Source organism: Oncorhynchus mykiss, chromosome 12 (assembly GCF_013265735.2).
Source record: "Oncorhynchus mykiss isolate Arlee chromosome 12, USDA_OmykA_1.1, whole genome shotgun sequence".
Lineage (NCBI taxonomy): Eukaryota > Metazoa > Chordata > Actinopteri > Salmoniformes > Salmonidae > Oncorhynchus > Oncorhynchus mykiss.
The window spans coordinates 22823655-22841282 of record NC_048576.1 but is presented as its reverse complement, the minus strand read 5'-3'; the positions used below and the strand labels follow the sequence as shown (position 1 = coordinate 22841282).

The 17628-nt window shown below is 42.6% G+C and overlaps 1 protein-coding gene across 2 annotated transcripts in view; it reads left to right on the top strand.

Annotated features, from left to right (window-relative positions):
- LOC110537224 (F-box/WD repeat-containing protein 11) overlaps nucleotides 1-17395 on the top strand; it is a 35746-nt gene extending 18351 nt beyond the window's left edge. The window contains exons 4-14 of one of the 2 annotated variants that reach the window (XR_002475589.2): nucleotides 593-779; nucleotides 991-1081; nucleotides 1191-1328; nucleotides 1509-1627; nucleotides 1761-2010; nucleotides 10413-10531; nucleotides 10690-10800; nucleotides 15254-15332; nucleotides 15421-15585; nucleotides 16293-16342; nucleotides 16468-17395. Coding sequence is in view for 1 of the 2 variants with exons in the window: in XM_021623104.2 (XP_021478779.1) it covers nucleotides 593-779; nucleotides 991-1081; nucleotides 1191-1328; nucleotides 1509-1627; nucleotides 1761-2010; nucleotides 10413-10531; nucleotides 10690-10800; nucleotides 15254-15332; nucleotides 15421-15582 (1256 nt within the window). In the remaining variant the exon portion in view is untranslated. The remainder of the gene's footprint in view (nucleotides 1-592; nucleotides 780-990; nucleotides 1082-1190; nucleotides 1329-1508; nucleotides 1628-1760; nucleotides 2011-10412; nucleotides 10532-10689; nucleotides 10801-15253; nucleotides 15333-15420; nucleotides 15586-16292; nucleotides 16343-16467) is intronic. The other variant, XM_021623104.2, reaches the window with a different exon arrangement.
- Nucleotides 17396-17628: the final 233 nt, after the last annotated feature.

The following is a 17628-nucleotide window of genomic DNA, read 5'->3' as shown; positions in this document are numbered from 1 at the left end:
ACACAGTTATACAAGCTGTACACTCACTACTAGCAAAGTGTAATTTCTTCAGTGTTGTCACATGAAAAGATATACTCAAATATTTACAAAAATGTGAGGGGTGTACTCAATTTTGTGATATACTGTAGCTTGCTAACATTAGCATAACTAACTCGTTCTGTGCAAATTACATTTTTACTGTTATCTAAAGAAATGCTTGTGAATGTGTTTTTTATGGTTGAACTTTCTATAGGTTTTCCTTCAAATGTGTTATTTAAAGCTGCGCACATAGTGGATGTTTTAGCACCACACGAGACTGTAGCTACTGCCAACGAAGAGAACAGAGGGCATTGTGTGGAAAGACTTTTGGGTGAAAAAATGGAGATTGGATTAGTTTTTTTAAAATAATAATAATGACTCTGTAAAGACTTTCAACAGCTAATTGTATTTAACGGCCCAAATGAATGCACATACACATAATATATCACCTAACCACCACTGCATGCTCCAAGGGAAACCGCTTTACAGACTCAGTTCATCCAAACATTCGCAATACACACATACGTCTAATCATTGTGTTAAACTGTTGCACTGTCTCTCCTTGTGGTTATAGCTCAGGGTCTGGACCACATAGCGGAGAACATCCTGTCCTTCTTGGATGCGCGTTCTCTCTGCTCGGCAGAGCTGGTGTGTAAGGAGTGGCAGAGGGTCATCTCAGAGGGCATGCTGTGGAAGAAACTCATAGAGCGTATGGTCCGTACAGACCCTCTCTGGAAAGGCTTGTCAGAGAGGCACCAGTGGTGAGTACGGACTGGGACCACTGGCTGGGTCACCATAGATCACAATGTCTTTCCATTTGTTTTCAAGAACCTACATGTTAGCCTGTTTCTAAAACTGTATCCAAGTGTCCTCACCTTAGAAAAAGACAATTGATGTTGTTGAGATGAATATATTTGTGCATAAAAAAATAAAAAACACACATTCACTTTTTTTTTTTTTTTTCTCTCCTAGGGAGAAGTACCTGTTCAAAAATCGAACCACAGAAGTCCCACCAAACTCCTACTACCGCTCACTTTACCCCAAAATCATCCAGGACATAGAGGTGAGTTCTGCTGCTGCTCCCCTTGCCCTCTCATTAACCTTACTCTCACTGATCTTTCCTGTGTTTCCCATTCACTGACCTGGCTCCACGCCTCTCTCCCTCCATGCAGACGATCGAGGCTAACTGGAGGTGTGGTCGGCACAATCTGCAGCGGATCCAGTGTCGTTCAGAGAACAGTAAGGGGGTTTACTGTCTGCAGTATGACGACGACAAGATCATCAGCGGCCTCCGAGACAACTCCATTAAGGTTGGTGTTCCTGTTTATTCTTGACTGAAGGGGGGGAATATTCTAATGCCTACTGGATATTTTGAATACAAGATCCACATTTTGAACACAGTGCCTTACAAAGTGTCATTGCAACGTGTAGTAATTTTTTTTATAGATCATATTTTGAGATAAAAATGTCTCACCGCCTTGTCTGTGTAGATCTGGGATAAGCAGTCTCTGGAGTGTCTGAAGATCCTGACGGGTCATACAGGCTCAGTGTTGTGTCTGCAGTATGATGAGCGGGTCATCGTCACCGGCTCCTCAGACTCCACCGTCAGGTCAGCACGACCCCCTCTCTTCTGCTGTTGTCCTCTGCCCTCTTACCTGTGCTCCAGGAAGCTCCAAAACTTGTTTTATTGAAGAGAAGAGTGTCATATTGTTTTTGATATTGATGATTTCTCTCTGTCTCAGGGTGTGGGATGTGAACACTGGGGAGGTGCTGAACACTCTGATCCACCACAATGAGGCGGTCCTCCACTTGCGGTTCTGTAACGGTCTGATGGTGACGTGCTCTAAGGACCGTTCCATTGCCGTGTGGGACATGGCCTCACCCACCGACATCAGTCTGCGCCGCGTGCTGGTCGGCCACAGAGCAGCGGTCAATGTGGTGGACTTCGATGACAAGTACATCGTGTCAGCATCCGGTGATCGTACCATCAAGGCAAGTCTGCCCCGAAGACCCAGGGTCAGCTCACTAGAGCCTCAAGCATGTCACCATCTCAACAAGCATATGTTCTAGTACTTTTGCGGTGACACAAGACTTGGTCTTCTTTGTCTGTATTGGGACTTAAGACCTCAATCTCTGCCACTACAGTCTCTTGCTATAGCTTGGGTCCCCTGAGAGATCCTGCTCAGCCACCACTGTCTGTTGTCTTTGGTCTGCCTTCCTTGTATTTTACAGCTGGTGTCCATTTGTGCGCTACTTTATGGATTCTTTCTTGAGACATCCTCTCAGCACCTGTCCAACCCAATGGATCCTGTGCATCTTGATCTCAATAGCCATATTTTTACATCCTGTCTTACATCCTTTAGAGATCTTGTTCGGCCAGTAAATGTTGCAGATATTGCAAAGACAACCATTTGGTATCACTAAGTTCATGTGTCTTAGTGATCCTCCAGCACTCTGCTAAAACATTGTAAAGTCACTAGTTTTGTATGGTTCAGAGTCTACTGACTGCACATCCTGCCTTTTATATTTAACCAGGCTTTAATTTTTTGGGCTTGTCATATAGTGTGTATGGTACTTCCTGTAAGTTAAATTGATGGGGGGCTTTAGTTCTTTCCCCCTGCGCTGTATGAGCATGGCTGTTTTAATCCAAAGCTAGTTACCTTCCATTCACAGAAGATACTTGAATTAAAAGCCAGCCATGCCTTTGAAGTGCCCCCTACCCAAACCTACCAAATCCTCTCATTCTAGAGTTCAGTTCTGTGAAGTGTCCAGTAGAGTACAGTATAGAGGAGCCCACCGTGTGATGCTTGCTGTGGGAAGCACTGACTAAACCCAGAGTTCAGAGCTGACGTCTCTCCTCCTAGGGCCAAACTGTGGGCATGTCTCCTCACCTCAGCCCCATCCCCAGTCTCAGCCACAACCCTAGTCTTAGCTCCAGCTCCAGCCCTGTACCTGCTTGCCCCTGTCTTCCAGACAGTGGATTTGTGGGCAGCCAGGAATAAAGAGACCCTTGTTAGCCCACCCATCGCCCTGGGAGACGTGCTAAGGCATTGCGTACTGAGCTGCCTCCCACACACAACGTCCAAGTGCTCTGAAAACATTCCCCAATAAATAATTGAGGGACTGCAATGTGTGCGTTTGGGAGAGTGAGTGTTACTCTACACCCAAAACATGGGTGTTACTATTATACCTACAGTACCAGTCAAAAGTGGACACCTACTCATTTCAGGGGGTTTTCTTTTCTTTTTACAATTTTTTACATTGTAGAATAATAGTGAAGACATCAAAACTATGAAATAACACACATGGAATCATGTAGTAACCAAAAAAGTGTTAAATCCAAATGTATTTTATATTCTTCAAGGTAGCCATCCTTTGCATTAACAGCTTTGCGCACTCTTGGCTTTTTCTTAAACAGCTTCATGAGGTAATCATCTGGAATGCACTTCAATTAACAGGTGTGCCTTGTTAATTTATATAATTTATTTTCTTCTTAATGCATTTGAGCCAGTCAGTTGTGTTGTGACAGGGTAGGGTTGGTATACAGAAGATAGCCCTATTTGGTAAAAGACCAAGGCCATATTATGGCAAGAACCGCTCAAAGCAAATAGAAACAACAGTCCATTATTATTTTAAGACATGAAGGTCAGTCAATCTGGAAAATGTCTTGAACTTTGACAATTTCTTCAAGTGCAGTCTTAAAAACCATCAAGCACAATGATGAAACTGGCTCTCATGAGGACCGCCACAGTAACGGAAGACCCAGAGTTACCTCTTTGCAGGATAAGTTAATTAGTTACCAATCTCAGAAATTGCAGGCCAAATAAATGCTTCAGAGTTCAAGTAACAGACACACCTCAACATCAACTGTTCAGAGGAGACCGTGTGAATCAGGCCTTCCATGGTTGAATTGCTGCAAAGAAACCTCTACTAAAGGACAGTACGACATCAGAGCGCAACATGTTTTTTGTTGTTACACGCTGTCGAACGCTGAAACCTGAACTAACGACCTTGCTTTAAAAACTGCCGTGTTTTTCTATACATTTTATTTTGAAACCTTGGGCTCTGTTGTGGTAAATTGCTGTAAGCGTTGCTATCTGTCCCAGGATCCTGCCAGATTCCGTGTAGGGGGAGAGACGCGAAAACCCAGCTAGCCTCGCTGGCTCTGCTGTCTCAAATGGAGGCCGCTAATTGAACATTTCCAGCGTTACAGGGGCTGTGTTTACTTTGTTCCGGTACAATGTGGAACGCAATTACTTTCAATGTAGCAACTGCTTGCTTGCGGAGGACTGCAGGAGCGAATTAGCTACTCTTAGCAAGCAAGTAGCAAACCTACATAAGTTACTTGGGAACCTACGCCCACCTACTTTTTTTATTTTTCTTCTACCCCAGTAGCCGAATGCTGCTCTGGTCTGGTGGACGTTTCGCTGTTGTCGGCTCTCCACAGCCGACTGGCCGGTGCTCGGCAGGGTTCCATCCCCGACGGGGTCTCCACCTTCCCTCGAACAGAACTGTTCTTGACCCAACCAACCAGCCATGGAGGTACGTCACTCGCTGTGGAAGTCGAAGAAGGCATCCTCTGGCAACAGGGGTCTCCATGTAGATGTTGAGCCCGGAACTGAGACAGACCAGAAACAGCTTTGCTGCCCTGGATCGAGCTTCCGGCGCCTTCGTCCTTGGTGGCTTCCTAATCAAGATCGGATCCGGAGTTACCTTCATCCTCTGTTATGTCTCCCTCTCCGGTGGCTTCTATCTCGGGTTCAGATCCTCGGAGCTCCCAGCCTCACCAGACCGCAAGGCTGCCTGAGAGACCCGGCCCAAAAACCCTGTGCTACCAAGGAGCACGAGTACAGGACGTAACAAGGCTGCTTCCGACTGTTCTACCGCAGATGCTGGGAGCTGACACTGTCGTAGTCCTCCTGATGTCGTTTGACCCCACATGGACTATCTCGGGAACATTTAAAAATAGATTTTAAATAACAGATTTTAGCCTTAAAAGACAAAAAAAAAAAAAAAATGCCAATAATTTCAGGTCCAGTACCATTTGTTGGGCAGCAGGTGTGAAAGATTGAGCAGCCTGCTGGCATTACACATCTGGCTAACAGACTACTGTAGCTCTGCTGGAGTCAGTTTTATTGATGACTTGGACACCTTCTGGAAACAGAAGATACTCTACAGGAATGACTGAGTTCATCCAAATCATCTTGGCTCCTGGACGCTGTCCATACATTTCAAGGCTGCGTTGAAACAATGACTGGTAAATGATCCAAGACCAGCTCAGTTAACCCCTACCATTGTGACAATGAGTCGTCATAATGCTGCATCAAATCTACATGATCCTAGGGGCATTGGCAAACACAATGTAAGTAACTTAATTTATGTACCCCTAATTGCACCGAATACATCTGTTTATCCTATTAGCGCGCACCCCGCTAACTAGCTAGCCATTTCACATCGGTTACACCAGCCTTATCTCGGGAGTTGATAGGCTTGTAGTTATAAACAGCGCAATGCTTGAAGCACAGTGAAGAGCTGCTGGCAAATGCAGGAAAGTGCTGTTTGAATGAATGCTTACGAGCCTGCTGGTGCCTACCATCGCTCAGTCAGACTGCTCTATCAAATCATAGACTTAATTATAATATAATAACACAGAAATATGAGCCTATGGTCATTAAAATCGTAGATTCCGGAAACTATCATTTCAAAAACAAAACGTTTATTCTGTCAGTGAAATACGGAACCATTACGTATTTTATCTAACGGATGGCATCCCTATGTCAAAATATTTCTGTTACATTGTACAACCTTCAATGTTATGTCATAGTTATGTACAATGCTGTCAAATTAACTGCAACCTTTGTTAGGAATAAATGGGCTTCACACAGCAGTCCAAACTGCTGCATATACCCTGACTGCTTGCACGGAACGCAAGAGAAATGATACAATTTCCCTAGTTATAAGAAATTCATGTTAGCAGGCAATATTAACTAAATATGCAGGTTTAAAAATATATACTTGTGTATTGATTTTAAAGAAAGGCATCTTTGTTTATGGTTAGGTACATTTCGCAAATGCGCTTGTTAAAGCATCACCCGTTTGTCGAAGTAGGCTGTGATTCAATGAGAAATTAACAGGCACCGCATCGATTATATGCAACGCAGGACACGCTAGATAACTACACATGGTTGATGATATTACTAGTTTAACTAGTGATTATGTTAAGATTAATGCTAGCTAGCAACTTACCTTGGCTTCTTGCTGCCCTCGTGTAACAGGTAGTCAGCCTGCCACGCAGGTTCCTTGTGGAGTGCAATGTAAGGCAGGTGGTTAGTGTTGGACTAGTGACCGGAAGGTTGCAAAAACGAATCCCCGAACTGACAAGGTACAAATCTGTCGTTCTGCCCCTGAACAAGGCAGTTAACCCACCGTTCCTAGGCCGTCATTGAAAATAAGAATGTGTTCTTAACTGACTTGCCTAGTTAAATAAAGGTGTAAAATATTGATTACCGATTTGTTATGAAAACTTGAAATCGGCCCTAATTAATCGGTCGACCTCTAATTGTAAGCAGTAATCATGAGCCTATAAACCAGAGTTACTGTTAGCACTGAGGTGGTGTGCAATAGTAGGTAGACCACTTTATGCAGCTCACCCTGCATTATCAACGCCAATGTAAATAACATGAGTAAGTCTACCTCTAAGCTTCCCAGTAAAACATTAAAAACAGTCAAGCAACCCAGAAAAGTGCTAAAAATAGCTCATATTAACATACATACAGCCTAAGAAACAAGGTCCATGAAAGAGATTACATTCATATTCTATCTCTGAAACTCACTTAGATAATACCTTTTCATGACACATTGGTAGCAATACATGGTTATAACATCTACCGAAAAGACTGAAATGCCAACGAGGCGGTGTTGCGGTCTATATTCAGAACCACATTCCTGTAACGTAATATGGCTACGGGTTCAACTCATCTGCCTCACCTAAAGCCCATTATTGTGGGAAGCTGCTATGGACCACCAAGTGCTAACAGTCAGTATCTGGATAATATGTGTGAAATGCTTGATTAATGTATGTGATATCAACAGAGATGTATATTTTCTGGGTGATTTTATTTTAAATATCGACTATCATCAAGCTGTGCACTCAGGAAAAAACTTCAAACTGTAATCAGGTTGTCAGTCAACCTGCCAGGGTAGTTACAAACAGCACAGTAATTAAATCATCAACATGTATTGATCACATCTTTACTAACGCTGCAGATATTTGCTTGAAAGCAGTATCCAAATCCATCAGATGTAGTGATCACAATATAATAGTCATGTATAGGAAAACCAAAGTTCCAAAGGCTGGTCCTAATATTGTGTATAAGAGGTCATACAATAAGTTTTGTATTGATTCATATGTTGATGAAGTAAAGAAGATGTTGGTCCGTGGTGTGTAATGAGGATCAACCAGACGCTCCTCTTGACGCATTCATGAAACTTCTTATTTCAGTTACTAATAAGCATGCACCCGTTAAGAAAATGACTCTAAAAACTGTTAAATCCCCCTGGATTGATGAGGAATTGAGAGATTGTATGGTTGAGAGGCGAAGGGTATGGCAATTAAGTCTGGCAGCCCAACTGATTGGCAAACGTACGGCAAATTGAAGAAATCATGTGACTGAACTAAATAAAAAGAGAACTACACTATGAAACAAATTATATAAAGGATGATAGTAAAAAGCTTTGGGGCACCTCTTAGGGATTGCGGTCCACCTGTGACAACATCCAGTGAAATTGCTGAGCGCCAAATTCAAAATAAGAATCTAAATATTAAACATTCATGAACATACAAGTGTCTAACATAATTTAAAAGCTCAACTTCTTGTTAATCCAACTGCTTTGTCAGATTTCAAAAAGGCTTTACGGCGAACCATGCGATTATCTGATGACAGCGCCCCACATAAATACTTTTTCAACCAGCACCGGCGTCACAAATAGCAATAAAATAAACACATTTTATTTTTGAAGATCTTCCTCTGTTTACTTTCCCTAGGTTCCCAGCTACACAATGAATGTTCGATAATGTCCTTCTTTTTATCCAAAAAGGTCAGTTTAGTTGGTGCCATTGATTTCAATAATCCACTCGTTCAACATGCATACAAAGGAATCCAAAAAGCTACCGGTTAACTTTGTCCAAACAATTCAAACAATGTTTCTAATCAATCCTCAGGTACCCTAATATGTAAATAAATGATCATATTTCAGACGGAATGAACAGTGTTCAATAGAAAAGGAAAATAACAAAGAGCGCGCCCTCATTCACGCTGGCCAAAAGCCTACATTTCCTGTTGAGAACACCTTGGATAAACTACAACTACTTGTTCGTTTTTCAAGAAACAAGCCTTAAACCCTCGATAAAGACTGTTGAAATCTAGTGGAACCCATAGGAACTGCAATCTGGGAGCTATTGTTTTTGTATATCACATAGGCTTGCATTGAAAACGCCTGTGACCAAAAAACTAAAACTCTGGATGTATTTTCCTTGGGTTTTCACCAGCCATATTAGTTATGTTATACTCGCATGCATTATTTTAACAGTTTTAGAAACTTCAGTGTTTTCTATCCAATTCTACCAATTATATGCATATCCTAGCTTCTGGGCCTGAGTAACAGGCAGTTTACTTTGGGCACATTGGTCATCTGGAAATTCAGGATACCGCCCCCTAGCCTTAAGAAGAATTACATTTTGGGGGGGAAAAAAGCCACTCTGCTCCATTCATTGAGTCAGATGGCTCATTCATCACAAAGCCCACTGATATCGCAAACTACTTTAATTACTTTTTTATTGGCATGATAAGCAAACTTAGGGATGATGTGCCAGCAACAAACGCTGACATTACACATCCAAGTATATCGAATCAAATTATTAAAGACGAGTTGTACTTTTGAATTCCGTAAAGTCAGTGCGGGAAAGGTGAAAATTGTCTGTCAACAATGACAAGCCACTGGGGTCTGACAATCTGGATGGAACATTACTGAGGATAATAGCAGATGATATTGCCACTTCTATTTGCCACATCTTCAATTTAAGCCTACTAGAGAGCGTGTAACTTCATGCCTGGGGGGGGAAGCTGAAGTCATTCCGCTAACCAAGAATAGTAAAGCCCCCTTTACTGGCTCAAATAGCCGACCAATCAGCCTGTTACCAACCCTTAGTAAACTTCTGAAATACCCCACGAGGTCACTTCACAGTCCCCAAGTCCAGACTATGGGAGGCACACACTACTACATAGAGCCATGACTACATGGAACTCTATTCCACATCAAGTAACTGACACAAGCAGTAAAATTAGAAAACAGATTAAAAAAAACACCTTATGGAACAGAGGGGACTTTGAAGCAACACAAACATTGGCACACACATGGTAACATACTTACTATACATACACATTGATTTAGGACTGTAGACATGCGTTTGGGGCCTGAGATCACAGTGTGTTGTGAATGTGTTTTTTTTTTTAAATGTTATTGTATAAACTGTCTTAATTTTGCTGGACCCCAGGAAGAGTAGCTATTGCTTTGGCAGCAGCTAATATGGATCCATAATAAGTACCATTGAGGACAAGAGACTTGCTTGGGCCAAGAAACACCTCTATAATTTGTTTTTCAACAGGACAATGACCCAACACACCTCCTGTCTAAGTGCTATATGACCAAGAAGGAGCATGATGGAGTGCTGCATCAGATAACCTGGCCTCCACAATCACCTGACCTCAACCCAATTGAGATGGTTTGGGATGAGTTGGACCGCAGAGGGATTGAAAAGCAGCCCACAAGTGCTCAGCATATGTGGGAACTCCTTCAAGACTGTTAGAAAAGCATTCTAGGTGAAGCTGGTTGAGAGAATGCCAACAGTGTAAAGCTGTCATTAAGGCAAAAGGTGGCTACATTGAAGAATCTCAAATAAAAAAAAATATTTTTATTTAACACATTTTTGGTTACTACATGATTCCACATGTTATTTCATATTTTTGATGACTTCACTAGTATTCTACTAATATATATATATGTATATGTGTGTGTATATATGTATATGTGTGTATATATATATATATATATAAAGAAAAGCCCTGGAATGAGTAGGTGTGTCCAAACTTTTGACTGGTACTGTATGTGTTTACATTAATGTGTTCATCCAGCAGCACGGTATAATTCTCTCTGACACGTGAGTGTGTGTCCAGACAGTGACTAGTACAGATGCATTCTAATGAAATAAAACCATAAGGATGAGGTTTCAAGAGGTGAAGTTTGTCGACATGAAGAATTATGTAGGCCAAATGCCTGTTTGTGTTGGCCCCATGGGGTTGTGTGTTTGCTCATGTTTTTCCTTGTCTCCCCTGCAGGTGTGGAGCACCAGCACGTGTGAGTTTGTTCGCACACTGAACGGCCATAAGAGAGGCATTGCCTGTCTGCAGTACAGAGACCGACTAGTGGTCAGTGGCTCATCTGACAACACTATCCGGTGAGTGTGTATGTTTGTTCATGAGGGCGAAATCGGTCAGCCGTGTGTGTGTTACACTGGTCTATATTTATAGAACTATAATCTGGAGATGAACCATAATTTGTCATGACTGTTCTCTCAAATGTTACTGAACTAACACTGATCATTTTTCTCCTCAGGTTGTGGGATATTGAGTGTGGGGCATGTTTGCGCGTATTGGAAGGCCATGAAGAGTTGGTCCGCTGCATTCGATTCGACAACAAAAGGATCGTTAGTGGAGCCTACGATGGGTGAGAGGCTTTATTCCTTTGTGGCAGGCGTTAGCCTGAGCTGATGTCTCACTACTAATGGAGATCTGACCCTGAATGGGTTTATTCCCTCACTCTAATCCTACACTTGGCCATTGTTTATCCTTGTTATTCTCTCACTGCTAATCGGACTCTTGGTCTCCCCATCTCAATCCCAGTCTCGGCCAGTTAATCATAATAAATCTGTTAGGCTGTTTGTCAAACTTTTTAAAAGGACAGAGTAATGGATCTTCCAGTTTATCCAGTAACTTAACTTCGTCTCCAGTCTATTCCGTACAGCTCATAAACTCAAAAATGAGATTATCCACTGACAAGACTTGGGAGACTGTTGTTCAAATTTTATTTGTCACATGGTTAGCAGATGTTAATGTGAGTGTAGCGAAATGCTTGTGCTTCTAGTTCCAACCATGCAGTAATATCTAACAAGTAATCTAACAATTTCACAACAACTACCTTATACACACAGGTGTAAAGGAATTAATAAGAATATGTACATAAAAATATGAGTGAGCGTTGGCCGAACGGCGCAGGCAAGATGGTATAGAGTACCTCATACATATGAGATGAGTAATGTAGGGTATGTAAACATTATATAAAGTGGCATTGTTTAAGTGGCTAGTGATATATTTATTACATAAATGTTTTCATTATTAAAGTGGCTAGAGATGAGTCCGTATGTTGGCAGCAGCCACTCAATGTTAGTGGTGGCTGTTTAACAGTCTGATGGCCTTGACATAGAAGCTGTTTTTCAGTCTCTCGGTCCCTGCTTTGATGCACCTGTACTGACCTCGCCTTCCTTCTGCGTGCATGGCCACGCAGTCATGGGTGAACAGGGAGTACAGGAGAAGGCCAAGAACGCACTCGTGGGGCCCCAGTGTTGAGGATCAGCGGGGTGGAGATATTGTTACCTACCCTCACCACCTGGGGGTGGCCCGTCAGGAAGTCCAGGACCCAGTTGCACAGGGCGGGGTCGAGACCCAGGGTCTCGAGCTTAATGACGAGTTTGGAGGGCACTATGGTGTTAAATGCTGAGCTGTAGTCGATGAACAGCATTCTTACATAGGTTTTCCTCTTGTCCAGATGGGTTAGGGCAGTGTGATTGCGTCGTCTGTGGACCTATTGGGTGTCGGTGATATGGTCCTTGACTAGTCTCTCAAAGCACTTGATGAAGGAAGTGAGTGCTACGGGGCGGTAGTCGTTTAGCTCAGTTACCTTCGCTTTCTTGGGAACAGGAACAATGGTGGCCCTCTTGAAGCATGTGGGAACAGCAGACTGGGATAAGGATTGATTGAATATATCCGTAAACACATCAGCCAGCTGGTCTGGGCATGCTCTGAGGACATGGCTGGGGATGCCATCTGGGCCGGCAGCCTTGCGAAGGTTTTCCTCACGTTGGCTGCAGTGAAGGAGAGCCCGCAGGTTTTGGGCCGCGGTCCGTTTAAATTATGTCGTTAAGATAGTATGTCTGTGTCATGTGAATTTTCTATCCCAATGATAATAACTGACAATCAATAGCTCTGACCAATCCCGAGGTTTGTAAGACCATGGGTATAACAATAATTAGTCAAAGACTAAGGTTAGTACAGTTTATTCAGAGAACGTTCTAAAGTCAAGAATACAAAGACATATATTTTATAGCTACGCACATACTTCCACACAAACAGTAGATATCCTACGCACATACATACACACAAACAGAAGATATCCTACGCACATACTTCCACACAAACAGAAGATATCCTACGCACATACATACACACAAACAGAAGATATCCTACGCACATACATACACACAAACAGAAAATATCCTACGCACATACTTCCACACAAACAGAAGATATCCTACGCACATACATACACACAAACAGTAGATATCCTACGCACATACATACACACAAACAGTAGATATCCTACGCACATACATACACACAAACAGTAGATATCCTACGCACATACATACACACAAACAGTAGATATCCTACGCACATACATACACACAAACAGTAGATATCCTACGCACATACATACACACAAACAGTAGATATCCTACGCACATACATACACACAAACAGTAGATATCCTACGCACATACATACACACAAACAGTAGATATCCTACGCACATACTTCCACACAAACAGTAGATATCCTACACATAATGTCTCAACACCCAGCCAACAGAGATCAGGGAGACCTTGACCTTGAGACATACTCCCTGTTCTCTCCCAAATCTCTAGTCATGTCGGCGCCAAATTTTGCTCAGACAGTCTGTGTTTAAAATGCCATAAAGACCCTGATTCTGACTAGAACTACACATTTATTGATTATAATTTTATACATTCTAATCAATTCCATACAATTTTATGGTTTCAGGGTGGAATATTCTAATCATTCAATTAACAGATAAATCCCATTAACAATCCACCCTTAATGACTAAATAATACACACTTATACATCAATTGTATACAAGAATAATCCAGACCAATACATTGCTTATCATATCCTGCCATATGTTACACAATCTATTGCAAGCCCAACAGTTTCTCCCCTCTCTGGGTGGGGAGATTCAGTGGTCATAAGTTGTCTGCCACAGTTCCTTGTCTGCTATGATTCATACACATTTCCATATGTTATTCAGTGACAGGGTGAAATACTGTTAATTATTGCCTAAACATTAACTACAAAAATTACACATTTTTATTAATATTGTCAATGTCACTCAAAATCAACCTCACAAAACCAATCTATGTATTTTCATTCCTTATCCATCAATGACTGTTATAGGCCTACATCAGGTATCCTAACACTTCCTGTTTGTTTTTTTATGAAGATTGTAATAAAAACCCTGTCTTAAAGATCAAAAAACATCCACTCTCTCACTAAAGTCCTCAGAACTCAACCACCCAGTCAGGTCCCTCATTGTCTTGTCTGTTGTAATGTTCTCTGTCCTATTGCATGTTCTTACTTCCCCTACGTCCCATCCGTGTGTGATGTATCGAGCCATACAATAATAATGTCCTCCTGTGAAAGGGGGAAGTCTGGATGTAATGGGCACATGGGGATACAGTTAATGCAGATCAATGCAACTCATTGTCTGGTTTCCCTGCCTTCATGAACAGCTTTACCATACAGGCCATTCCCCTGGGTGTATCAATTCCATCAAATGGGAAGGGAATGGTTGTCAACTGAGGTTTTGCTGTGGCGCAGGCATAATTTATTTCGCTACTGATCTGGCTGTATACTGAATCCATTCTAACCATAGGTTAGAATCCCCAAAACCAGTTTCCACCTCAATCACTTCCTTAAGAATTTTCGTCTGCACTATCCGCACCGGCCCTTGGCTCTGGACGGCTCTGCTGTCAGTATCTGTTTTGTCAGGGGCTCTGCTTGTATTCTGGCTGACTATAGAGCTATCACCTGCCCTAACGTCTTCTACCCGGAATGGCACTAGGGTATCAACCGAAACCTGATCAAATCCAACATACCATAACCCGAGATCCTCTTCCTTTACGTTTTTAATGGTAATTCATACCTTTACGCAGTACTTCTCTCGCTCCGGATTACAGTCCAAAACCCTCACCTTCACTATACTCCACCTTCTTCCATACTGGGTATGTGGATTTATATAGCCCTCTCTCTGGGTGTGAGCTAGAACCTGTTTCCATGAACTACACGGGGACCTGCACAGATATCTTCCATAATGCCTCATAGTCCTAGACTGCCAAGGAGACAGAGACCCCATTTGGTCTACATAGAATTCCACTGAGACATCTTTCCCAATCTCCACTCTCACTTCCTGTTTATCCAGATCAAGTGATCTCTTGTGCTTGGTTAATACAAAATCCTCATCGTCTAAACTATGGGTTAAGTTACCACCACCTGCATTCTCGGATGGGTCATGGTGTATTAAGAAGACAGCTCAGACCAATCAGCACTCCTGTAAAGCCCCACCCTTTCCTGAACACTTTCCTGAACACATCATCATCTAGAGGCTAGCCCATACTTTCACTTCTATGAACACACACAGGGAGGATAGGGCGGGGTCGGGGATCTTTGTTAGAGAGGTAACCCCGAACCCTATTAGTATTCGGTTCTTCTCCTAACTCTGTGATTGTTCGACAGTGTCAGTGTGTCTTACCCTCTTGCAATGTGTGATATGAACCCAGGTAGCTCTTTCAGCTATTCTCACCGCGAAGGCAGTCACCAGGAGTACTTGGTATGGCCCCTCCCAACGGGGCTGCTTCCCATCTATTCTCCTCAGGGACTGGATTGAGTGAATCACCTTCTCCTGTAATTCACCTGTAGAGCATAAAATCTTGGACATACGGGTTTGGTTAACAAACAGCCTTCTCATGTATTCTGCTAGTATATCTTCAACTTCTATGCCTACTTGTTCTGGTCCCTAACACATACAGTCTGTTTTCTTTCTTTGTAGTAAAATCAAAGTATGGGACCTGCAAGCTGCTCTGGACCCTCGTGCCCCTGCCAGCACCCTCTGTCTGCGCACACTGGTGGTGAGTCTAGCCTGGATCTAGAATATGGCGATTGTGGCAATGATTATAAGGATAGTTATTGTAGATACTGATGAACATTGTTTTTCAGGAGCATTCTGGGCGTGTATTCCGACTACAGTTTGATGAGTTCCAGATCATCAGCAGTTCCCATGACGACACCATCCTCATCTGGGATTTCCTGAACGTGTCGACCAATGGACAGACTGAGGGCCGGTCGCCCTCTCGCACGTACACATACATCTCCAGATAGCAGGTATTCACGACTTGCACACATTCAGAAGAGTACACACCTGCATACACTCACTAGAACTAACACACACTGGAGATGACAACAAAACATTTGATTTTATATTTATTTTTATAAACCAGATTTGGATCTGATTCAAAATATGTGGCTTTTCAATAGATAAGACGTATGTCTAGTATGCACGCTTATGTCTTACTTTATTTTGACGGATATGTTAAATTCAAAAATTATCTGAAATGTAATAGATTCCTCTATCGGCCCTAGCAACCATCAACTAATAGATTTTGAGAAAGTTGAACTCATCCCTAACATGCATGTTGTCCTACAGACATGTAAATGAAGTGACACACCAACAGGATCAATTGTGCAAATGGGGTGCACACGCAGAAAAATACAAGTTGGCTTTTCTGAGTGTCTTATTTGTTGACACTCATCAATATGCCGTTGCCAGTAGCAGCAGGATGAACTGCAGATATTTCAGATGGGTGCGATGCAAGACGTAAAAAAAACATCTGTGCATGATAGCTGTGGGTCCATACCAGCCTCTCAATTCGTATTATTTTCGTAAAAGCCAATTTATGCTTGATCTGAAAAGGGGATCGGAGGCTTCGTATGGAGGGTGTGATGCAATTACGGAGCATGCAGAGACCAAAGCCTTTAAGTCTGCTCTATATTTCTGTTTACTTTATGTGTTGCTGACTCTACCTTTTAAGCCAGCCATCCTATTTATTCTATTGATCTTCAGTCTACAGCACTTGTTTGGGTAAGCTCTGCAGCTCATGTACAACTCCAAAATGTTTTGCTTGGTGGCGAGACTACTGACCTAAATCTAATACACCTACAAGATAACATGAATAGTGTGCTGAGTGTGTGCGTCTCTCTCTGCAGGGCAGGCCCGGTGGTGTGTGTGTCTGTGTCCGAGGACAGTCCTGATTGCCAAGTCAATGTGTCAGGGTCAGAGGTCAAGGAAAGGACCCACCCTCCCTTCCCTCCATCATCCTCTTTGCACCATCTCTGTTGTCCTCCTGGTGTTCATGTGGAGGGGTCATCCCTCCCCGATCGGCCAGTCAGTGCTCAAACGCACTTCCCCTTACCCCTCTGAAAATCACACAAACACACATACTCTCACACACAGAGCGGAGTCTATTAGGTCACACTCTAAGCCCCACCTCCCCTTACTCTGCTCCCCCAAGACAGAGGCCTGGACATGAAGGAATCTGAACTGAATGGCTGAAGGAGGGGGCTGGAGATGGCCTGGGGTGGAGAAAAGAGGCGGGTCCCGGGGCTCAACTCTTCTCCTGACTGAGTGACAGATACCTCAGGCCTGCCCCTTGGACCCAAGGACTGTATCAATATTGTTCCTTTCTCATTTTGTTTGGTGGAAGAAAGAAAAAAGACTGGAAGAGAGAAAGCTGACGTGTACATTGCTTTACTGCATGGATGAATGATGGGACAACCGTGTGCTAGTGACCTATTTGTTTTTCTAACTTGTACTTTTTATTTGGGACTTTTAATTTAGCTTTCTTTGTTACATTGTACTAAGAATTGTAGTTTCTCTTTCCAAACCCCTCTCAAATTAACCCTCTCATATCCCTAGTTCTCTACCTTGCGTCCGTCCCTCTTTCACTTTCTCTCCCTGTCTTGTTCTGTCCTCTTGCTGTCTGCCTGTCTAGGTTCTGAATGATCCCTAACTGAGCGGAAATTAGTTGTAAACAGCATTGTCTCGTCTAAAATGGTGTTGTATATTGAAATGATTTTTTTAATGAAAGAAAAACCATTAATACAAATAAAGTACTTGACTGTGAAGGAGTGTAAACCAGCGTGTATGAGTAGTGTTTGTTCAATATCATGTAACTATGCCATCAGTACTTGTATGTACAGACCAAACCACTACTCTGACGCGGACCTCATTGTTAGTCTATTTAAAAGAATCCTGATAAAGTCCTGGTCTGAGAATGACCGAAGCAGGACTTGTGTGTAGCATTTTGAGTTTAATGAGTGTGCCTCTGGAAATTGGCAAGAAACTAGTGAATTGAGGTTATATATTAT